Source organism: Dermacentor andersoni, chromosome 7 (assembly GCF_023375885.2).
Source record: "Dermacentor andersoni chromosome 7, qqDerAnde1_hic_scaffold, whole genome shotgun sequence".
In the NCBI taxonomy this organism is placed as follows: Eukaryota; Metazoa; Arthropoda; class Arachnida; order Ixodida; family Ixodidae; genus Dermacentor; species Dermacentor andersoni.
Genome location: NC_092820.1, coordinates 140236880 through 140261541, shown reverse-complemented (window position 1 = coordinate 140261541; position 24662 = coordinate 140236880). Strand labels below are relative to the sequence as shown.

The 24662-nt window shown below is 45.4% G+C and overlaps 1 protein-coding gene and 1 long non-coding RNA gene across 3 annotated transcripts; one reads left to right on the top strand and one right to left on the bottom strand.

Annotated features, from left to right (window-relative positions):
- Window positions 1-19: 19 nt before the first annotated feature.
- Window positions 20-6834, top strand: LOC129385584 (uncharacterized). 2 transcript variants are annotated; one of them, XR_011895841.1, is made up of 3 exons: window positions 20-254; window positions 4495-4607; window positions 6646-6834. It is a non-coding gene; the product is annotated as an uncharacterized lncRNA (long non-coding RNA). The 2 variants fall into 2 exon arrangements; XR_008613046.2 differs by lacking the exon at window positions 20-254 and adding an exon at window positions 264-1655.
- On the bottom strand, window positions 5130-22524 carry LOC126533748 (inter-alpha-trypsin inhibitor). Its single transcript, XM_050180935.3, has 5 exons — window positions 22408-22524; window positions 20520-20702; window positions 13982-14164; window positions 8273-8452; window positions 5130-5249 (listed from the first exon to the last, which is right to left on the bottom strand). The coding sequence occupies exons 1-5, from the start codon at window positions 22463-22465 to the stop codon at window positions 5164-5166; spliced, it is 690 nt and encodes a 229-aa protein (XP_050036892.2). The 5' UTR covers window positions 22466-22524; the 3' UTR covers window positions 5130-5163.
- Between the last annotated feature and the right edge of the window lie 2138 nt (window positions 22525-24662).

Here is a 24662-nt window from a genome sequence, read left to right as displayed (position 1 = left end):
TATATAAAGTAACAAATAAAGCCAACATTCGCAAAGCATTTGTGTCAGCAGGTGTGGCTCGGTGAACAATTGACAGTGCTTTGCGGAGTTTTCAACGCACGTGCTAAAAGCATTGCGAGATGGTACCTTTGCGTTAGAACGCAATTGTGGCTTGGATTTCTGCGCGACAGCTTTTCGGATAAATGTTGGCAGTATAGCGGTTATTGTTAAGGCTTGCGTATACGACTTTGGATAACATTAACCGTCTTGGTCAGGTAAGTCGAAGCAGGATAACCGAGGTTATCGGAAGGATGCTATTTCGGTTTTTGCGGTAAATATGAAAAACTGCCCCAGGGAACGAATCCTTTTTTCAGGCAGTGTTGCAACTCGACGGAAACGCCGTCAGCCTAGCATTCATAGCTGCAGTGGAGGTCAGACTTGTTAAATTATGCGCGTAGCCATCAGGTGCCAATGTTGTGAAGCCACTGGGCAAACTATACTGCCTCTGTTTAGGAATAGAATTTTAAAGCAGCAATAATGATTCCTTTTCGGTGCCTGTCAGCGTTACGCAGGAACCAAAATTAAAAAAAAAGATGGTGTGCAACGAGAAAGCAAGCGCCGGAAAAATGGAGACAAAAAAAAAAAAAGCTGCGGATCCCACACCTTGTGGGTATCAGTTTAGGCGGAGCTTTCATAGGGTTTTTTGAAGAACGCTGTTGTGGCTTAGCGACCATTTACAAGTAGAGATCATACGACCAGGGTGGAGGTGCCCACAAGGAACCACCGCGCTCAACATGAACGTGTTGCGCTCTATCATGAACATGACACGCATCACGATGAAGGAGTGACGAATGAAGTGACGCTGAAGTGACGATGACGATGAAGTGACGCAGTGATGACAAAATGAATGACGACACTGGAAACGCTAGAAAAATATTACCAAGATGAAATCACCCCAACGCCACGACGACGGCCTGACGACAAGGGGATCTTGACGTTAGAGTGACGACGTTGATGAAATGAAGGCGATATGACGATTATGGAATGGCTTGGCTGAAGTGTTGACGATGGTATGGCGACGATTGTGCGACGACCACTGCATCACGTCCATGGGTTGCTGACGCTTAAGTGAGGAAGCTGGAGTGACGACGCTCTCGTGATGACACAGTGATGCCGATAGTATGGCGGCGATGTCATAACAGCGATGATGACGACGAAGGCATGACGACAATGGCGTAAAGACGACTGTATGATGACAGTGACATCATGACCCATGCACGTCGAAATGAGGTGAAGACAGTGGAATCGTTGCTACAAAATTACGATGATAAAACGATCACAACGGCTCGCAGCGATCACGACGCGCGGACGAAAATGCCATAATGGCAAAGAAAGGACGACGACAGACTCATTACGATTCAATAACGACTGTTCAAAGACGGCTGCGCGATGATGACGGTATGACAATGCAGTCTCACCAAGACAGTGAAAACGGCGGAACTATGACGCAGACGTGGCAACGAAGGAATGATAACCATGGCATGAAGGCGGTGAAAGGACTAAGATGGCGCGCCAACGATGCCGTGTCAGTGTTCGAGTTTATGTGTGCGCTGACGTGCATGACTTGCCGCTGCGGGCCGCCCTAATTCTGTCCCGTAATGGCCAATTGGGGCACGGTAATTCACACTCTTTCTAGTGTTTGTTTATACTATGTCAGGTACTGTGGGCTTCCATAATTCGGATTATGTGCGGTATTAGCGCTCTGTCCGGCACCAGGCTGCCTTAATTCCCTCTATATTCCGTGTTTGTAGGGACTTTGTCTATGGCCGTAAGATGGCTTGATTGGCACGGTGCCTGATGTTTGTTTACACTATGTCGAGTACCACACTCCATCTTAATCTTAACCTTAATTCATAGTATATCCGGTGTTCTTGCACTATGGCGGCTGTCATGGGCCCTATTAATTCCCACGATACCCGGTGTTCGCACTACGCTGGGTACCGCGGGTGAGTTTATTCTGCACAATATTGCGTGTTTGTTTACACTACGTACTTCATGTACCATGCAATGGCGGTGCCTCAGTTCACACTCTATCTGCTGTTTATCTGCACAATGCCTCGTAAGGGCCAGCTGTGCAAGACTGTAGTCAGCATCGAGGAGACTAGAGTGATAATGGTACGACGGGAACTGCATCACGATGGTGGTGTGGCCCTCGCATTCGGCAAAAGCTGTTTCGAAAGACTGCATCGAGCAGCAGCGGGAAAGTCAATGGAAGAGGTAAAGAAAGCTTCGGTTTTATAGAAATGTTCTGAAGAAACGAGTGAAATATACTGCAAGAAGATATCATTAGGGAAATCTCCTTGAAGCAGCTGAAAAATAATCTACGGTTCCGCAACCATCTTCATAAACCGTGTACACGAGAGAAGGCTCCCAGAGAGGGAATGTCCTGTAAGGAGAAATGTAGGCGAATTTGTCTAAACCGAGCTTCGAAAATATTTTCCTTATGGATAGCGAACCGCGAGAGAGTAAGAAAAAGAATGGTCGATCGTCGCAACTTCTCCAGAGATGGGAAACAGATGGGAGGTGAACAGACCGTCCCTGTGAGGTGGTTCGTTCCGTTTTCCTTTTATGATAACAGTTTTGATAGCTGGGCTATAGTTGGTCCAGGTGCACTGATACAAATTACCTGATAGGAGTTCATGCAAGGAAAAGAGAGGACGGACGTCCGTCTGTCGCCTTCTTTCATGTTGTCCCATCTTGTCGCTCTGTTTCTATCACTGCTTCCTTCTATGATGGCACACACCCATTCCGGAGGATTAGCGAAGATGAGGTAGGTATTAGGAAATTGTATTTACTGCCAAATGCGTATATATGTTTAGAAATAACTGAATGAAACAGAACATGTAAAAAAATGTTAGAAAATTGCCCTAATGCTGCTAAAGATATGACCACGACTGCGCAAACATCCCTACGGCCGTTTCCAAGGGGGGAGGCTCCCCAGGGAGCAATGCCCACAATGTGAAAACTTAAAGCAAGTTTGTTGAAACCGTGATTATGAAATGTCTTTTATTGGGATAGCCATTAAATGGACACTATGCAGGCGCATTTCAGCCGTCGGTGTTGGCGTCGCCGTGAGGTGCCGAATAAGTTCCAAGGGCGATAAAATCGTCGCTGCGCGCTGCATCCTGTACATCGGAGGGAAAGCGTGCGAGGGTGAGCCGGTTATCGTGGCTCGGTCTCGCGCGCGCAACGAAAGAAAGCAGGGAAGAAGCGCACCGCCTTCAGTCGCGTGCAATGTTTGGGGTGGAGAGTATGGAGGGGAGGGGGTGTTTTACTCCGGGCAGCCCGGGCGGTTGCGCGCGCACGGCCCGGCCGCTGTATCTTGAAAGCAACCTGTGACGAGTACAAAAGCCGCGCTGCGCTGTGTTTTCGCGATGTTCACATTTCTGCTGCACGGAGGTAAATTCGCTCGCTGCTGCTGCCGCGTTTCCTCACTGCAGTGTTTTGACAGCGAGTTTCCGCGGTCATCGAGTGAAATGTATTCATGCTTACTTGCGCGCGCGTGACACCATCGTCATTAATTCAGTTAGTATGCCTATGTTTACAAGTTTATACGGCCGATAAAACTACTGCCCTTACTTCGTATAGCTCGCTCTCCACAAATTAGCTACCGTAATTGATGCTTCGCCTTTCGGGTGAAACAGCGACATTTTCACCGAGGCGAAAGACGGCGACAGAATAAGAAAATGTGGTCTCCCTTGACTGGGCGCTGAGGGAAGGGCTCCAGGCCAGCCCAGTGAAAGTACAACTTGAAGGCAAAGGTCCGACAATGTTCACAAAAAATGAATGTTGGACGTTCCCCCAAAATCAAATTCATAATTGACTAATTAAAAAATAAGTAATCTTTCTTTACCTAATTCGCTTATGGAACATACTGAAATTTGTAACTTCTAGCCGGTAGTACGCACGGTGGATCCACTTGGAACGAATTCCCAGGATGACAACCACAAACACACACTCACACACATTATATATGTTTCAATTTCGTTGCCTATATAACCACTGAGTAATTTTTGTTCAAGAGGTGTGCATATATTAAGTAACCGTTAAACCTTGTCGTACGCTTGGGACAGCACCGTTCAAGGGCCTGTCTCTCTTAAAGTGCACTTACAGCATATCTTCTTGCGTTCCTGCGATTGGTTTCGCTGCCACGCATGGCAGCAGTAAATGAAACGAGGGCAGATCCCATCTGTTCATTCGTTTGTTGGAAATATATCAATACCGAGCTTTACTGCTGCGTGACAACAGCGAAATATCCTCTCTGTCATTACATCGTAACAATGTTGGCGAGACGAGGTCAAACATTTTGAGAGTGATTTTAGCATTAAATTGAAATATTCTACAAACATTCCCAAACACGTGTGGTTGCTAAGTCTCTTTTTGTTTTATGTGCGACAAGCGTGTGAAAGACTTTTAAAGTGATGCTCTCCTTGTCCGTTCCCTTTCGCTTTACAGAAGCTGGTGGTTGGCTCTTGCCTGTTGGCCGGTGGCTGCTTTCTTATCGAACATACAACTTGGGTCGCTGGCTACGTGCAACAGGACATGTGCTACTAGGCACCTGCCAATTTGTATGCGATCGATCTTGGTGAATCAGCCGTGGTCGAATGTGTGACTTAGTAGAACACGGGTAGACAGGAAGATCAAGAAATAAAAGGAGAAAAATATCGCCTAACAGCAAATTGAAGAAGTACGCTACATATATAGGAAAGAGTCGGCAACAGAAGCAGCCGAGTGTAAATTGAGATGTGACGGGAACGAAATCGGTCCAGCGTACGCAATGAGCAGCAAGCGTGAAGCTACGTAGAAGTGAAGAAGAAGGAGAATTCAAAATATTGTAGTAAGCATGATAGAAGGCTTCGCTTGTCTTGGATTCATGCACTTGTGTTCAATCCGCCAATTTTATTTATAACTTCGAAGATGTCAGTCAGTACTCTTTGTGTATGAATGCAAAGCTTAAGGATTGAAACAAAGCACACTGACAGCGTAGACAGGCGGCAAGTTTCCATGCGCAGGTGTTCAAGCAATTGCAAAATTATTTTATCTCGCTTTAGCAATCCCAGGTCCAATTGTAACATATAGCGCATAGGGTAAAGGCGAGAAAAAAGTTCTCTATTAGCAGCGTCATCAGCCCTTGACTGCACCAGGGGCTTTAGTTTGCTGGCCTTTATTTTTGGTGCCACAATTGTAGCAGGGTCTCGGCGTTTTGGGATCTAAAGTGGAGAGAAAGAGAGTGTAAAAAACTTTAGCTGAAGCGGCAGTAAACACCGTGTATCAATAATGATGGTGTTTCCAGTACAACCGAAACAGCGGGCATTATTATATCAACAAGTTGCCAAAGCCTGGCCGCAGAAATCACTGCAGCAATTTTGACTGCAGGACCAGAATTTCGGTTAAACCTTTGGTTAATAAAATATGAAAAAAGCGTAGTGATAATAAAGTTCTCAAATGCTGCGCTAACGTTTTGAAAGTCTGGTAGCCTATACAGCTAAGGTGAACTGGCCAAGCGTTCAACATTATCAACGGGAAATAGCGCCACAGAATACAAGTGAGACACAGCAACAAGTACTTCAATGAACAACAGCTTGCAGTTTTATTGCTTTCTTAATTTGCCTTTGTGTTCTGCGTGCCGCTTTCAAATTATTCGAGACACACAGCCCAAAATATAATAATTATATAGCTTTGAATATTTCGTACGTTATGTGATAATAAAAAAGATGGCCTAATTAGTTGTGTATATTGGGTTCGCACCATTTTTAAGAATCTCCAGAAAGACATTGAAGGCAATAACTAATATGGCTTTCGTGCGAAGTGACAAGGAGCCTACAGCAGCCGCTTGGACATTTCCTCTATTTGAAAGTGACGCGTTGTTCGCCTTAGGCTCCTCGCTCCAGCATGATCTTCATAGAATTATTTGGTAAATATTATTTTCAATTTTGAAGATATTAATTTTATCCTGTGTCGGTTGGACTTATCGCTGAAATCAAGGCACATGCTATTAGTAAGCCGAGGACATGCCTTCTTCAAGCTGTGTTGCGCGCGAGCTTTATTGATAACCACAAAGAGAAATTTCACCTTTTCATTTTACTATAGTTGGGTAAATTACGTTGCCGTAAAACGTCCTTTTAAAACAAGACGTGTTCAGAAGGCACGAACTTCATTCATTCATTCCAAAAAAAGAAAACTTTATATGTTATACTACTTAAAAATGATTGATTGTAGGTAACTGTACTGTAAGAACAAATATATAGTCGTTTTGTAAGCAAAGTGTGTAAATTAAAACGGAAGGAAGAGTAAAATTATGTGAGACAACAGAAAGTCCAAGGACATTTGCAGCCGCATCTCCGAGCTAGACATTGTCCTATAATGTGCACATAAATGCCAAATAATTAAATCGCAGTTTGTCGGAAATGCTGAAGCTGATTGCACTGGGAAGTTTTATTTTTTCAAAACAGCCTGTGGGCGAAATAAAAATGAATAAATTTGAGGGGTTGCCTTATACCTAACGTTGCTGTCGCGGTTCCCACATAAATTAATACAGGATAATTTTGCGCAATATATACTGAACCAGCCTATACGATAGAGTGCGTTTGTTCTCTTCCTCTCCAGCAGGAGGAGAAGAGCAACTAGTTGAGCAACTACCAGAGAAGGGCAACTAGAGAAGAGCAACTGGTACGGATAGCTTAATAGATTTAATGAAGCAGAGATCTTGCAGGCTGACAGAATTCACAAAAAGGCAGGCCGAATTCAAGCGAGCTCGACCGCTTTGCAATAAATAAGGTATGAAACTTGGCGAGCTCCAACTTGTGATGTCGCAACTTCTGTTCCTTAAACAATTGTTTTTGGTACCCCGGGGGTGTTTGGCATAGTCTCGCATCCTCTATTGCCGCACCTGCTCGATGGGGTTGGTCGTCCCAGGAGGGAGGACCACTTAAAATGGTCGCTCTCAAAGTAAATATTCTGTAGCAAATATATGGTTTACATTTCGACGCGCCGACCACCTCAACTATACGGATGCTGATGTCTTCAATCAGACACGGCATGCGCAGACGTTTTCAGCAGATTCTGTCTTCGCACCGCGCACCGAATTGCAATGACAGCTTCGCTCTCTATGGAGCTTAAGAGCTGGTTATTTCTTCGTTGTTATGGATCCGTTCGCTCATGGATGTCCTCATCCAACATCTGCTCATCCAGCAAGTGAGCACACGTGCTCACTTGCTGGATGTCCCTTTCTTGAAAGAAGAAAGGGACAAAAGAAAGGTAGTGGTAATTCCCTACTTTCATAAGGTTTCCCGCAACCTAAGAAAGGTTGGGCAACGTTCTGGTGTTAAAGTTGTTTTTACAACACCTAACAAACTGTTGAGGTTGAGTGTGTTGAGCTGTCCCATGAGGAAACGAACGCCTGGTTGCGCTACCGCGCACAAAGATCCTTTTGTTACGTGCACTCGCTACGTGGTGCATAAGATTCCACTTTCGTGTGGGAAGTGCTACGTAGGCCAGACGGGCAGATGTTTGAACGTGCGTCTGGCGGAGCATAGTAACAATGTGGGGAGCACCGCAATATATGGGCATCGGGCTGCACAATGTAGAAAATGTAATGCGAAGGCACCACGCTTCCCTCTCCTAAAACACACTCTTGTTGTCTATCGTCACAGGAATAAGATTACGAGGGAAATTGTCGAAGCAGCTGAGATAGCCAGAGCAGGTGACGATTGCGTTAGCACGGCGTCTATACTTTTATCAAAGAAAGATATTGAATTTTTGGGTTTAGTAGTCACATGACTGCTTTTCCTCCTTCCCTTCAGTGTGTCTATTGCAGTGGCGTCCCAGTGTGTATATATATATGCTCACCAGCTGCAATAAATCAATTGTTGAAAGTTAGCGCCCTTCCCGTGTTCCTGCTTGTCCCTGTGTCTTTCTTGCGCTATGTATCCCAGTTCGTATGTATCCCACCAACACGCCCAAACTTCATCCCTGCTAAAAATTGCTATTGAAAGATTTCTGCTATGAGCACTATTTCTCTTTGCTAACAATTTAAATGCCTCTCACGAACCATTGTCTTGTGGTGTCTGGCACTCATTAATGAGAAACAACATCGTAACGCCCAATTCTTAACTAATTTAAGCCCCATTGCTTTATCTGTGTTGATGCACAGGTCGGTCAAAAATTTATAGAGGGGCTCTTCGTGGTGTCCGCGAACTTAGACTGCACAGAAAAATCAACTGCTTTAACTTACGGCTACATCTTCTCATGCAGTCTCCATGCGAAACGAAAGCATTGTCGTTTTTGCCACAACTCCTTCCTCTAATCAGAAAACAATTATTCCTTTTGGGATCAAAAAAGAAGCGATACAACACAAAGTAGCACACTCCTGGGCTTTGAGGCAGGCTGCACACAACTTTTCGTTGGTCAGGTGCTGCAAAATAAAATGAGAATGGAAAATGAATCAGTGCCGAGGTAATATCATATCACACACCAAAAAAGCGAGTGAAAAAAACATCATGAGCCATTGCACTTTGAGAAGGTGGATGACCAGCGAAGCGGTTTAGCGCACGACACAGAAGTGACACAAAACTTTGAACAAAGGTACGAACAGATTTACTGTCCTGATCTGTGGTTATTGTGAAGATATAGGCCAGCACACACATTTGCGTACCCCTCTGTTAAAAAAGGTGTCCGTCACGTAACACAATGAATTGCTCATACCTCTTTAGGCAATGGCACATAATTCTCCATCACAATGACAGAATATAAGTGAAGGAGAGAGAAAGGTTTAATGATACGAATTACAGAGAGGTCGGCCTGAGGTACGTACATTCCTCTATCCAGCTACTCTTTGTTGGGGGAAGGGGAAGAAAGAAAGAAAGAAAGAGGGAAGACAAAGGCGTATGGTGGTTGACGATGATGAGGAAAGATGTAAAGCATATACGAGTAAGCTGTTTGGACAACTTAAATCCTACAGTCCAGGCCCATGCTTTTTAAAAAATAAAGTAAGGCCTGGATAGTCTTAAAACTCGATTTAATGTCTGGCCAAAGGCCTAAAATAACGTCCTCCAACAGAGGGGGGCTACCAAGGCGCTTAAGGAAATTATTTAACTTTCGACGCTCTTCCACTTAATGAAGGCAATCACAGAGCACATGGCCTGTAGCCCCTTTCACATTACACAGTTCACAATCTGGTGGCTCGGAGTGTCACATGAAGTGCACGTACCCAGCCTAAGTCTGTTCAGGAGGCTGGCACAGATGCGTTGAATTTTTGGTGGTAGCCTAAATTTTATGGTGGGGTCCAATCTTCCGAGTCGTCTGTGGTGATTATCCGGATTGTCCCAGTGCTTTAGTGTCTCTGCTCGGATGAAACTTGAGAGAAGGCAGTTGGCGTCCGCGCTTGAAAAAGGAATCGCAAGCGGCGGCTCTGGTTCTTCGAGTGCCTTCTTCGCTTCGGCACCGGCCAGTTCATTGCAGTGCACACCACAGTGATTGGGAACCCACGGAAATGTAATGTGGTGGCCGTTCTCTTCCGCTAGAGTGTATAGCTTGGTAGTCTGAAGAGCCAATACTGTGTAAGAGTTTTCCTTCATTACGACTCTAAGTATCTGCAAAGCTGACTTCGTGTAACTAAAAGCTGTCCATACTTGAGGAGGCTGCTGAAAAATATACTGCACTGCCTCTCTGATTGCCACTTGTTCCGTGGATGTTGGTGTCGTCTTGAATCTCAAACGAAACCGCCGAATGACTTGATGCGCAGGCACGACGAAAGCCACACCCGACGCATACGACGAGACCGATCCGTCTGTACATACATTCACCGATGAGCCACATTCCTTTCACATATCTTCAAGTGTTAGATGTCTGAGGCTCACGGTAGGTTTTCGCGATTTTTTAGAAATTTCTGTATTTGAAAGACGTCTCCGTATTTTGATCATTACCTGTGGAGGCATACATGGAACGTCAGCAGATGCAAAGCGTGATGGTATGGCAGATTCTAGGCATAAAACTGCTCTCGGAAAAGTGGAGTCTGGAAGTGTCGATAAAGGGTGGTGTCCGTGACGGCAGAGCAGCCGCAAGAATTGTCGCATAGGTTCGCATCGCAGAAAAACAGGTGTGGGGGTGACGCGAGCTTCCTCAATTGTACTCTAAAGTTAGGTGCAACGTGGAACCCCAAAACACGTTCTCAGTATCTGTGCCTGAGCACTTTCCAGCGTAGGCAAACATGACGGGCTCATACCTGATAGAAGAGGCTGGATATACCGAATGTAGCCGACGCAGAGAGCCCGATACAGGTGGAGTAGCGAATGCCCAGATGAGCCCTACTTCATACCGACCAGAAAGCGAAAAACTTGAGCGAGTCCAGTTAATTCCTATGTAACATTGTAGAAAGAGTAGTGAAATACTGCGCTGGAATGATGGGAGGCCATGGAGCCATCCCTGGAAGGAGACGACGATCACGAACGCATGTGCATTGAGGGGCGCCAACGACGCAGCGCTGCAAGGAGACGATGACGCTCGAGCCATTGCTGCTGATGATAGCTTTTTGCAAAGCGGAACCAGCTGAGGAAGAAGACGATTAGGAACGTGCGAACCGTAGCATGGGCGCGTTCGCGCAGTTGGTGCCAGAGAATTTTCACAGTGACCCTGTATAAAAAGCTCAGACCCGGGATTTCATGGTGTCTACATGCAGAAACTATCATCACGTGGGCTGATCTTTGTGGTATTGCAAAAAGGGTCTAAGGCCGCGCTTACGGGGGTATGAGCCATTCATTGTCTTTATGTGACGGAGACATTTCATAGCAGAGGTGATACGTGAATGTATGTGCGTACTATACCGGCCCGATGACCACAGATCAGTGCAATAAATATGTTCGTACCTTTGTTCGAAATTCTCTGTCACCTAGGTTTCTTGCACTAAGCAGCTTCGCTGATCATCCACCTTCACAGAATTGAATGACACATGAATCTTTTAACAGTCCTTTTTGAAAAAGTTGTATGAAGCGTTTTTTTTAAACATCTGTTGTTACCCTTGTGCCTGGGACCCCTTTGGGTCACAGGTGTGACAAGGGTAATTCAATGGCGCATTATAGTCTCCGAACCCACAAGGGTATGTGCCATTGAGCTTGGGCGCTTTCTGCACTATCACCAGGATCGGCCAACATGATGATAGTTCTGCACACAGACGGCGTGAAACCCCTAACCTGAGCCAAATACAGCTTCGCTGTAAGAGAAAACCTCGAAGGAAAACAAACCCAACCACAGCAGGATTCTTTGATCTGCAATATGTAGTGACGACTCACGAGAATCTTAGTGCATAAACAACAGTCTCTCAACAGCGCCCACAATAAGTGTGCTGTTCGGATTAACTGATTTTTAGGAGAATGTTTACAGGTGTTATAGTATTATGACCAGTTTCGTATGCCCGTAAGTCTTGAATGCTGAATGTTATGCTGTGTCTCTCGTTGGATTGAATTTCGTGTCATCAGAGACAAAATGTTTCGTAACACGCAGTCAAAATGTTTGTGAGCCACATCAAGGTGCCGATAAATTGTGTTCTCAACAACATAAGGTTCTGGCAATTCGTCTATAAATGACTGAAATTCATGTTTGTTTAATTTGTAGTGTGGGGGTACGTAAATCGAGCAAATCGTGACGAGTTTATTTAGGAGAACAACTCGAACCGCCACTGCTTCAAGGGGCGTTTGTAGCTGTAAACGCTGACACGAAATGCTTTTATGAATAAAAATGGCAACACCGCCTGATGATACGACAGCATCATCGCGATCTTTGCGAAACTTGACATACGGTCGGAGAAAGTTAGTGTGTTGTGGTCTTAAGTGTGTTTCCTGTAGACACAGCACTCTTGGATTGTGTTTTTGGATAAGTTCTAGCACGTCATCAAGGTTCCTAAGAAGACCTCTGACGTTCCATTGAATTATTGGTGTATCCATGTTGGAAGTAAATAGGCGCTGTGTGTACGGAAACAGTAGTAATAATTACAGAGATTTCAGAGATTAGGTTCCAGAGCTCTTTCGAGGCCCTGTAACCGCGGTTTTGCTCTTTTTGAAGGGTTCGAAGGAACCTTGCCGCTCCTTAGGCGCTTGGTGCGCCTTGAGGACAGGTGTAGTGTCCATTGCCTCTTGTGAGGCGCCGGACACGTGCTCTTGCGAGCGAGAAGTCTCCCGAGAGAGTCCCGCCTTGGAGGGCAAGACCCCTGCGCCCACCAGCCAGGAGGTTGATGGGGCTCCCTGAGGGATTTGGCTGCGCCGGCTGTTGCCAGCGCTGGAAGAGGCCCTGGAGGTTGGGGCAGTCTCGGCTGCGCCCACCTTCGGGGTTGATACTCCCTTGTGCTCGGTTGGTGGAGCAGCACTAGCTGCGACCACCGTGGGGGCAGATGGCGTAACTGCCGACTCACTGCTTGTGGGTCGGACAGCCGCCGGAGGCCGTTGTGACGCTGCCCCCTGACGCGCCACTTCGGCAAAGCTTTTCTTTGGCAGGTATGCTACCCGCATTCATGCCTCTTTGAACGATATATTCTCTTTTACTTTTATCGTTACAATTTCTTTTTCCTTCTTCCAGGAGCGGCACGACCGCGAGTACGCGGCGTGATCCCCGTCACAGTTTACGCAGTGGAGAGAGTTCTTACAAGCTTCAGTGGCGTGTTCAAGGGCACTACATTTCGCACATGTTTGGTGGCCCCGGCAGCTCTGCGAACTGTGGCCGAAACGCTGGCATTTGAAACATCTTAGGGGATTCGGCACATATGGTCTGACACGGAGCTTGATGTACCCCGCCTCTACAGACTCGGGCAGAATATTTGAAGCAAATGTGAGTATTAGGTGCTTCGTTTGAATTTCTTTTCCATCCCTTCTCATCTTAATTCTTCTCACATTGACAACATTCTGATCACTGAAGCCCTCCAGGAGCTCAGCCTCTGTCAGCTGGAGCAAATCGTCATCCGAGACAACGCCGCGGGTGGTGTTGAGAGTGCGGTGTGGAGTTACTGTTAATGGAACACCTCCAAATGATACTAGACTGGGCAACTTTTCGTACTGTTTCTTAACATGGAGCTCTAACAGGATATCACCACTTGCCAGCCTTGATACCTTGTAGCCTGGACCAAGGACATCAGTTCAGGACTTGGAAACTAGAAAAGGGTAAATGTTTCGTACTTGTTTATCGGATTTTTCTGAGTGGATCACATGGTAACGTGGGAAGTTTGGTCTTTGTCGTCCAAGGAACTGGAAAACTTCATCGGTGCGCCCTCTTTTGTGAGGGCGATCAGGAAGCGGAGGGAAGGAGCTAGCCATAAAGGAATTGAATTTTCGGCAATAACGCCCGCCACCCACCATGGAGCTCTACAAGGGGACGCTACAGGGACTGTATGTACAGGTCCTGTAAACGCCAGCTGTACGTCATCACTATAACCAAATATGATATAGCCGAGGTTGGCTATTCACACAAGGTTAACCCTTGCTGCCTGGAAAATTGGAAGTAAAGGGAAGCCAGGAGAAAACAGGAAAGGTGGAACGTGAGAGAAAGACGAAGGCTGGATGGAGAGAGAGACAGGAAAAGGCAACTACCGATTTCCCCCGGGTGGGTCAGTCCGGGGGTGCCGTCTATGTGAAGCAGAGGCCAAAGGGGTGTGTTGCCTCCGCCGGGGGGGGCTTTAAAGTCCAAACACCCAGCATCAGCTCAACCCCCAGTATCCCCCTTTCCCCAGACACGGCTAAGCCGCGCACGGCTACACGCGGGAGGTTCCAAACCTCGTGTGCTCGGGTACGTGGTGTCGCAACACACCAAACGCCTGCTGACGAAGACGCCCCTGCGGGGTTTGCATTGCTTACAATATGAAATATTGAAAGTATTCGTGTGGTAACTAAATAACTGGAACTATTGGCGTGGTTGGGCTACAGCGTGTTAGTTATGTAGCGTTGCCGGAAAAATTATCACTTACGTTTGCAAGTCTCGAGGCATTTCTGCTCTGTTGCGAAATGGTTTGCACCTCTTCCGCATTCACCGTGGTTGAACATTTTACAGAAACCATCTGCAGGATCATGATACCAAGCACGCATTTTTGGTTGACAGCTGCCAGTAATAGTGTTTCTTAAACACAATTCTTGCTTCTGTCCTGTCGGGCCTGAAAAGAAACATCTAATTAAAGTCGAGGACACTTTTAGCTTAACAAATAACAAATTGGGGTAGTTCATTGTAAATACCACAATTAGTGTTCCCACGCGCGCACGCACATCAACATCTATATATATATATATATATATATATATATATATATATATATATATATATATATATATATATATATATATATATATATATATATATATATATATATATATATATATATATATATATATATGACTGTCGGCGTAGTAATTGTGCCGAAAGAAGGAAGAAAAAACATTTTAATAAGCTCTATCAAGGTGGCATGTCGTGTAAAGATATTTCTTATGCTCAGTCGAATTGTATTTGGGGCCAACTGAAGTTGCAGCGATGCCTGCATGGCATGTGACATGACATTCATTTTCTCTGCATTTCTATACGCATATTCTGAGCAACATTTCTCTAATCCTTCAAATAAGGCCTTCATGGGGAATGGGCATGGAACATTGCATTGCGTAGCTCAAACATTTTATACTAATTCACTTCATTGTGCTTACATAGACGTCCAGGTATGTTTATTACATAAGAGGTAGTTAGCATGTGCATCATGTACATAACTGAACTGAAAACTAAATAAATACTCAGTTTCCAAGCACATGCGGAAATCTACAGGAAGCGAAGCTCGCATGAATCGGGTATTGAAATGCTATGCAGGCGGTCGCACGTATGTAAAGTCCCAGTCGAACGCGAATAAAACCGGACGTATACTGACGGCAGTACGCGAGAGTAACTCAGGGTATATGTTTGTTTTCGTGATAGCTAATTTTTTATTTACATTTAATTGCACAAAATTTCATGAATGGCTTAAGACCACAAGTGTGATACACAAAGTTTTAAAATACCTTCAGAAACCACCTAATAAATTGTTTTCTGCGGATGTCTCCCGTAGTTACTTTAGCCACGTACCAAAGAAAGCCAGCGAAATACGAAAAAAAAATTAGGGCCGAACCCTTCATATGGTGGCGGATCGGCCAGCGATGCTGCCGATCGCAGACCGAACAACTATGACAAAACTCCGCGTCCAGAAACATTCTCTTCAATTTGGAATTCGCCCCGGTGAAACTCGAACTAAGTGGCAACTGACGCTTCGGCCCCCTGGACGCAGACTCGAATGACCTGGCTTGACGCTTTCGAGCAGCCTCCAGTGTGCGACCTTCATCGGTAGCTTGCTGTCCACACCAACGATCAGACTCTCGCATCTGCTCTCGCTGGCGTTCTCCGGAGGCAGAGTAACTGGGCGCATTCTCCACTTTCGCATGGGCACGTTGTCGTTGGTTATAGCCCGCTTCTCTGCTTTCAACGCCTCTCCTCGTACTCGGCTTGTTATTCGGCTGCGCACACGATACGTGGTTTTGCCATTTTTCTCGTTTTTCTTAGAGTTGCAACTGTTGCAATGGCCTACCTCTGCGTTGTAGTACAATCCGTTTCTTACACACCGCGGCGGCTACCGCGACGCACGTCGCCCTGTTTTCGCGCCACAACTGCTGCGCCGTTGCATTGAGGAACGACCATAGCAAACGCAGCCGCCAGCATCGGCGTCGAGCGCGGGTGCATTCCCCCACTGCGCATGTGCGCCGCGCGGTGAAATCACGTGTCCTTTCTTTTTTATGCATTGTAGTATCGTTCGTTAGCTTTCTTGCTTACTTTAAAAACGTTAGCCCACCCAGACACCTCGCCCCCCCTACGGGACCGCGCAGTTCCATCATTTTTGTTTTCTTGAAGGACGTTAGCCTGTCGAGATACCGCCCTACGTGACCACGCAGCACCGCCATCTTTTTTTCACTTTATGGATGTTAGCCAACCCAGATACAACCTATGAGACCACGCAGTGCCGCCATGTTTCTTGTTTACATTAAGGACGTCAAGCCGTCGAGGTACCCCCTCCCCCCCCCCCCCCCTATAAGACTACGCAGCAACGCCACCTTTTTTGTTCACTTTATGGACGTTAGCCAGCCCGGATACCCGCTATGAGACCACGCAGTGCCGCCATCTTTCTCGTTTACTTTAATGACGTCAGCCCGTCGAGGTACCCCCCTACGAGAAGACCACGCAGCACCGCCATCTTTTTTTTTCACTTTATGGACGTTAGCCAGCCCAGATACCCCCTATGAGACCACGCAGTGCCACCATCTTTCTTGTTTACCTTAAGGACGTCAGCCAGTCGAGGCACCCCCCTACGAGACCACGCAGCCCCGCCATCTTTTTTTTTCACTTTACGGTCGTGAGCCAGCCCAGAGCCCCTATGAGACCACGCACACGGCTCATTCATACAGGTACGTCATGTAAACAGTTTTGCTGTAAAGAAACACGTGATGGGGTGCTTTCGCGCTCATATTGTGCTGTGCTCAATTATGCAAAATTTGGACAAACGCGGCCGCAGCCAGACTATGGCTTTATTGCGGCTTTATCGTTCCGGCAGCACTCGGTCAGTTGCATGGATTTGAGCTGTTATGTGGCAAGAGCCGAAGGCCCTGATGCCTGCAACTGGTGTAACGCCCTCTCACTTCCCCGTTGCCACAGAGGTACTGCGGCCGTGCTTGATCAACCATGGTGATCTCGCAATGTGGCATCACGTATTCCGTCTCATTTATTTTACGTGTACCCGCCGCTTCAATGCCACTACCCCGTTGTTGGTGTGTACCAGAGTACGAATACTATGAGAATCATTAGCACGCGGTGATGATCTGAAAGAGCCAGTGGGGGCTAGCACACGGTCCGTGTAATTGTGGTTGGAGTCTAAAAAGCGCTTCTAGCAATGCTAAAAAGGTTGCTTTGTGGGAACCCCTAAAACAAATTGCAGAATAAATTGCACTTTAGAAAGCATTCTGATTCAAGCATTTCTTTGAGAAAACCCCGAGGTTCTGCCGACAGCTCCGTGAAAGTCGATGTAATGTTGGAAAGTACGGAGCTAAACGGAGTTACACCATTTCACGCAAAAATGGTTAGCGTTATGTTCAATAACGGTCTCAAGGGGCTCTTAAGCGATTCCTACGAATGTTCATTCCGAAAACGCTTTTCTTTAAACTACATTCAGCAGCGATTCCAGTTAAAGCGTGGTTAAAAGCAAACAGTTCTTTCGTTTCATGGTCAAGAATTTGTGCCTCTATTCTTGGGCAGAAACAATTGATTACTATTTTGTTGATTGTGGGTACGCTGTCTTTTTTCGGGAAATACTATAGAGGACACCTATAAAAGATATAGACATAACCGCACACGATTCGCACTCTCGCATTTGTGAACTTAGCTGACCTGCCTTACGATACGATTGATTGGCTTGTTTAGAGTCTTTTGAAGCCGAATGTGCTACAGGCATGTTGAAAACCGGAGATATACGAGATCCCTTTTTTCTGTGAGTCTGCAGCCCATGTAAAAAATCTGTATGCTGCTCGGGAGCAGCCGCAAGATTTGATCGAGATTCCCAATGCATTCGTACGCTTGCCTGTTTTTTTTTAAAGTATTCTTGTGCAACCTCTCGTGATGTCTAATTTTTGTTTGTGCGGTTTCCACGTATGGTTTCCCAGGTATTCAAGGAAAAATAGTGCAGCCGTGGACAAACGGTTAGGGCATCAGGCTGTTGGAGTCGGGTGCCATGGCTTGAATCCCGCTGCCGAACGCGCTTCAGTGTTTTCATATGAATGCGAATCTGTGCCGCGAGAACCCGAGCAACGACTGGACGGATCCAGGCCAACCATAGAATGGTAGGCAAAGAGACCTTACCTTTAAAACTTAAGGCTGAAATTGTTGTGCAAAATTAAAAATTTTTAATAAGAGATGTTGATTGAACCACGATCTCAACATTTCCAGAGAAGACCGTTTAGTTAAAGTGCACGATTTTCATTTCGTGAGTGACCTCTTGAAATATTGTTTTTATGTACAATACATGGAACATTGCGAGAATCTATTGCCTTATATCTCTAGTATTTTCAGCGTTCATGCTTTGATCATACCCGCCGTGGTTGCTCAGTGGCTTTGGTGTTTGGTGTTAGGCTGCTGAGCCCGAGGTCGCGGGATGGAATCCCGGTCATGGCGGCCGCATTTCGATGGGGGCTAAATGCGAAAACACCCGTGTACTTAGATTTAGGTGCACGTTAAAGAACCCCAGGTGGTCGAAATTTCCGGAGCCCTCCGCTACGGCGTGCCTCATAATGAGAAGTGGTTTTGGCACGTAAAACCCCCTAATTTATTTTTAATGCTTTGATCATGCGTTTTATTGATAATTATGCGCAATAAAAATCATGAAACAATAAAATAAATGTAGAATGAATGCGCCGACTCGCTCGGTAAGGCCTTACAACCGGCGTCCTCAGCGGAAAGTTAGTACTACCTAAAGGGTTCGCTATCTCATACAACCTTTAGCAACAGCCGCACAAGGAAACGTTTATGCTATTTCGCGGAGATGGGATAAACGTGTGCAAGCTGTCGTCAGAACCCTGTATGGCTCACTAACTGCGAGACAAACAATGAAATTGATCCTGTGAAAATTTACTGAAAGTATGAATAATCTGCAGAAAGGCAGGCCTTTCTACGCTTGAAGTAGTGTAATGAGTACAGCTATGCACCGCCCATGGTCACGTGGGCGCGGAATAGTGCCTACGCTCCCACGTTTTAGGACGCTAGTGCTAAATCAGGGCATCTTTAGGGCCCCTGTTCTTTAAGAAAAATAAAGGAGATACCGGTGGACGAATAGGAGTAGGTTCAAAGCTGATTTAGGCAGCGCGATCGGGCGAGGACAAAGACTCCATGAGGATGCATGACATGAAGTGTAGTCAGAACCGAATATTGATCGCGAAGCGGATGCTTGTGTAGGAGGAAGACTGGAAAGTATAATACTGTCGAAAGGAGGCATCATTGTCGAAACCAGGAAAAGGTGGCACAAAGCAACTACGGTAAAATGCGTATGCCACAGAAGTTGAGATTTTGCGCCAAAGTAATGTATGCAGGAACTTCGCACATATTGAGTATCTTTTGTATAAAAGGCTTTTAAAATGTTCACTCGAATTGTTACAAGGCTTCCAAATCATAAAAGAAACATCCAAAATACTTGAATAGGAAACCGTTTTGACCTCTGGTTCGTACAAAGTTCTTTTTTCGGCTGTGCTATTGTATTCCGTGGCTTTCGAGCGACCCTGCAAGTTTACTTAATTTGGAACCACAGTTGGGGCTACGGCTTCTAAGACCTTCGCGAAATTCGAAGGTTGTGGGTTCGGTTCCCACCTGCGGCAAGTTGTTTTTTCATTCACTTTAATTTCCATTAATTTATGGTTTCTTCATTCCATTTATTAAGCACAAGTAATTTCCCCTATGTTGTCCTTGGTGTCAGTGTTTGTTGGCTTCTCATGATATGACTAATAAAAATCGGGCCCCTCGATTAACCCCCTTTCTTCTCGTTTATTACATAACGAGGGTTCGAATCCGGCAACATTGATGCCTTCAGGTAGAATATGTGGGTTTATTGACCAGTTGCCTTCACACAAGAATATCACGTTCCCGTGACGCCTGCGGCAAAGAAGGACGTTCCACGTCCGCCGCCAAGGTCTGTGAGTGGTGGCGCTGGCTAACACTCCCAGGGCTCTACTAGGACACATAAATACCCAAGAAAGTGGATGGGGAAACAGCGCCGCGGTAGCTCAATTGGTAGAGCATCGCACGCGAAATGCGAAGGTTGTGGGTTCGGTTCCCACCTTCGGCAAGTTGTTTTCTCATCCACTTTAATTTCCGTTAATTTATCGTTTCTTCATTCCCTTTAATAAGCACAATTAATTTCCCCTGTGTTGTCCTTGGTGTTAGTGTTTGTTGGCTTCTCATGATATGACTAATAAAAATCGGGCCCCTCGGTTAACCCCCTTCTCATTTTCAGTAGTGGGCATTTATGACATCAAGTGCAGGTTTTTCGATCGCATGGCGTAAAACTCATGCAGACCCAAGCATCAATTTGCCTCTTCGTTCTCACTGATAATGAGTAAAGCCCGCGACACACATACAAACACACGCATGTATTATATATATATATTCTTTTATCTCTTATTTGAAGAGGCTCACAGTGACAGTGTTCAAAAATAGCCAGTCAGCTTTGTCTCAACGTGAGCCTGGCGAAACCACACGGAGTCATGTGCGGCCGGAACGGCACACACTGCAGCCCAAACAAAAAAAATTTTGACTGCCAATTCATGCATACCTACTGATCAAGTGATCGCTGATTGCCGATCTATGATCGAAGGAGGTAAGTGGTTAGAAAAACGTGCGGAGAAGCCGAACTGGCCTTGAGTGTACAAATTTCTTGTCTGTATTGAAAGGTAAACGGAGCGTGTACTTACGTAGGCAAGCTTCATCACATTTTTCTTTCGACATGAACTGGTTGTATCCAACGCCGCAATCGCTGTCCTTGTACTTTACGCATGCATTGATCTGATAGTGATAATGCCAAACGTTTCTTAAGGGTGGGCAGTTGCCGAGAACCGGTGGCTTCGAGCACATCGATTGCGTTGTTTCCGGAATGGCTGTAAAGGTGCACCACATCACATCGAAAAGTTACATCCGTAAGTAATACGAGGTGGGAGGACCTTCAACGTGAAAGCTTTGACTGGCTATTGACTTTTCCAAAATTTTTTGTCAGGCAAAATGATAATTTGAAAGTGAGGCGACAAAATGACAGCACCCAGCTGTTGAAGGATCTCAACTACTGACAATAGGTAGATGAGAATATTCTCCATAACTAAAGTTTAAGTCAACTTGCCCATATTCGGAGCACTAACTTGCCCTCCAATACAATTATTTTCCTGCTAAGTAGTTATAAATGCCCATCGTATAAGTGTTAACAAGGAAACGTTCTCGGCCGATGCATTTTGATCTAGTAAAATAACCCAGCCTGAAGGCGCTTGGTTAAAAGTCGGGGACAGTAGTAGCCAGATTTTTTTCACTGAAGTTTGCCCATGTACCATAAACCTGCTAGTGTTGGTAGATAAAAATAGTAAACATAATAAAACTGGTAGGCTATGGAAACTCATGTGAGGACATTTGTGCTGAGGTACTCGAACCGAAAGATTCTCATACCAGATCCCTAACAAGGGGCTCAAGACCTGAAATGCATGTTTCCCTTAGGCTGTTCACGTTAAACACCAAGAGTGACATCTCTTGGCTTTGACCACCATTTTAGCGACAAATGCCCAGCGAAAACAGGGAAATAAATAATTGCCACCAGATAACTCCTTCGTGTTGCTCCAGCAATAGAGCTGAAAGTTTTCATTTCGAAGTATTCATACCTCGTGAATGGAAAATTCATGAACGTCCTGTCGTCAGCTCGGTTAATTATGGCTGTCGTACGCGTCACACAATATTTAGTGTTTTAGGAGGCGTATACAGGAGACAAATGCTGCGGAAGGTCCTAAAACATTATTTACGCTATATGCAGAATATTGTATTTGTTTTGTTCATTAGAAGAATGGCACCGCACTTCTAAATAAACTAAAATTCATCAGCTCGACGCGCAGGAGCTATCTTCAGAAATATAGGCAGGAAAGATCGCCGCAATCGGGTTGAACGGCTAGCTGCTGAAATGTAACGAATAATAGACGCAGGTGCATTCTTTACTAGCTACCGTGATGAACATACACAAATGTACAATGTTTTTCTTCTATCAGGAGGAGGTGAGAGCAAGAAACCAGGTTTATAAGGCACCTATTGGCGCAACAAAAGTGATACGCATCAACATTTGCAAAGTATTGACAGCTGTTAATCAATATCTTACATTCCAAGTAACAGATTTAGTTTTGAAGCTCCCTTTTTTAGGAGAACGCCGATCTATACTACACTGAAATGAAGGAATTGAGGAGAGGTTGGAAAAAACCACCCTAAATATCTTACCAAATCTGCTAACACCAGGTAGACTTAAAGCGTGAATCTCACATTTTTCTTCAGCAAGTCAACCCTCAGTGAGTGGCATAATTAGGAAAACAGATATGTTTGCACTTGCAGCGACCTTGTACAGTGATGACAAGCATACTTAATTTTACATTCTAGCGTTTGAATACGGTAAATCAAAGTTACCAAGGGGTGAGTTCAACGTCTAACTGAATAAAAAAAACAAGGTCAGTATTAAAAACGGCCATATTAAATGAATCACCAAGGCAGTGCGTCCTAGTCAAAACAATTCCCAAATGAGTATTTGAACGGCCACGTTGAATTGAACAATTAAGAGTACTACACCATGAACGCAAGCCACGCCGATGAGAACGAATAGGCCAGATAGACGCTTCATGGCCATGCGTTTGTTCCGACGTCACCTGAAGAGTGCAGCCACCTTGAAGAAACGAAGACGTTACACTGCCCCGGATTCATTATGGTCATTGTTTTACGTGTATTCTTCCCATTGGTGGTCTTGAAGCATTGGTTACATTTGTTGAGCGAACCGTGATTGTTAACGAAGATTGATGAGTTTAAGGAAGTGGTCGCAGTTGCGTGTACTGCGGTTGAACAAACGATATTGTTGGGCAACTTTTTCGCATACATTTGCGTAGCGAATGCATAGCGAACTTTTTTTCGTTGTGAAAACGTGATTGAAATGAGAATGTATGAGAATACATTGCACTAACCATGGGCGCTATACCGTAACACTACTCCAAGCTTTTCTATTCCAATTCTGCATTCAGCCCACCACGATTGGTCAAAAACTTTTTTGCACCACCCTCACTTCCCTTGTCTGCCCCGCGACGTAACGAAAACCGCGATAGCTCCCCATCTGATATGATATGTACACACTGATTATGCATAATTTGACCGAACAAAAAAAAATAGTTATTTCTGATTCGACGGCTTTTTGCCATTAGCCCTCGGTTATTGGTCAAAATTTTCTGGCTGCACCCACTTCACCTCCCTCCCACGCGACGCCACAAAACCGCAAAAACTTACGGTGTCAAAGTGGCGAGTATGCGTTAAAGATGCAATAATATGCCGAACGAAACTGAATTTTCTTCTGAATAGCCGTAGGCTACCCAGTTCCGAAAGGAATAAAAGATGGTTGCCGCCGATCACTCCGGCACTGGTTACTCGCCCCTGCCGGAGAGCATGGGTTTATTTGCGTGTAATAAAACTTTCGCGTGGCTGTGTAACGTTTTTGGGAACTTTCGGCACGTTTACGACCTCGTTCTGCCAACTGTTCTTTGCTGACGAACCATTTTAGCGTCATTCTTAAGCTTCCATTGCATGCCGCCGCGATTGTCGACGAGCGACCGCAAGCTAAGTAAGAGAAAGCGGACCAATCGCAGACGCCGGCCATCCGGTCATCGATATTCAGTGTAGTGGCTCAGCCCCATCGAATCTCTCTCCAATTGAGCATGCTCCTCGCCTCTTGTGAGCCAATTAGATAATAGAAGCCGCTAAGTGCAGGCAATGTTATTCGTTTTTCAAGCAAACAAAAGTGACCTCCAATGAACGAGGGGAGCATTTGATTGATTTGTTCAGACGACCCTGCGGGTCACCGCCCGATGCTTGCGTCGGCGGTTACGTAAGTTTGACGTCAGAATATTGGAATAAAAACATATTGGAATAGTTTTACGTTACACGGACCCATAACGACGAAAGTTATTCATTCCATTCGCAGGAATGTAATTTAATGCACATGAGAATAAGCTAGAAATCTCAGGACGGAAACAAAATAGGACATACTCATACGCTGTTTAACTCTTCTAATTATAAAATGGGCAAGAAAGCGATTGCTAATACAAGTTTGCGGTTGTCACAGACTAGGTCCTGTCCTAGGCCATTCGGGAGAGCTCCACTTTGCATATTTCTAGACTTGCGGGCGCGAGCTTCCCAACTTCACTGCTGGCTTCGGTAGAGGATGCTTTGTTAAAAAAAAAGTCGTCGCAAGCTGAGAACTGCAATGGAATTAAAGGAAAATAATAAAATATCATTATGTAGGTTCGGTAAATTGTTTAATGTGTTTAAATATGTGGCCTGAAAGTCTGAAAATAAGCGCGTAAGGTGTCTCTCGAAATGTTCTGTAGGAGTTGCACATAATTTTTTTTTAAAGAATTCGCAAGTCATACATCTGCCAAAGAGGCCAGCGCTTACATGAGCGCTTGTTCGAGCCCGCCTTCTCAGTTAAGAGTAGCCCGGATCGCGTCTGCCATATCATTTCAAAGCTTGCAGATATGAACCATGGCTGGCGAGCACAGACATAGTACTGAGAAGCGCGAATAATGTGGCACGTGAAGTGGCGCAGGTGCCAATGTCAAAAATTTTCCTGACAGGTATATCTGCGTTATTTCGTTGTCACCTTAGGCGAGCGAGTTTCATTTTCGTCGTGATAAGATAGTCTAATTTATGGTGTGCCCCTTCTGAGATGTGTGTATGTTGCATGGATTTGGCATTTATGTTTCAGTTGGAAATCAGCGCTCGTCCTGTGTTTTTCTTTTGTGTGTGTTTCCTCTGTTGCGCTGTCACATGCCAACGGAACCGCA

What these genes read in the sequence shown, in the direction of transcription:
- LOC126533748 (XM_050180935.3), bottom strand. Translation starts at nt 22,465, where the DNA reads ATGGCCATGAAGCGTCTATCTGGCCTATTCGTTCTCATCGGCGTGGCT. An exon ending in CGGCGTGGCTTGCGTTCATG is followed by an intron (nt 20,703 to 22,407) that starts GTGTAGTACTCT and finishes GCACCTTTACAG; the next exon opens with CCATTCCGGAAACAACGCAA. An exon ending in ATGCCTCGAGACTTGCAAAC is followed by an intron (nt 8,453 to 13,981) that starts GTAAGTGATAAT and finishes TTTATTTTGCAG; the next exon opens with CACCTGACCAACGAAAAGTT.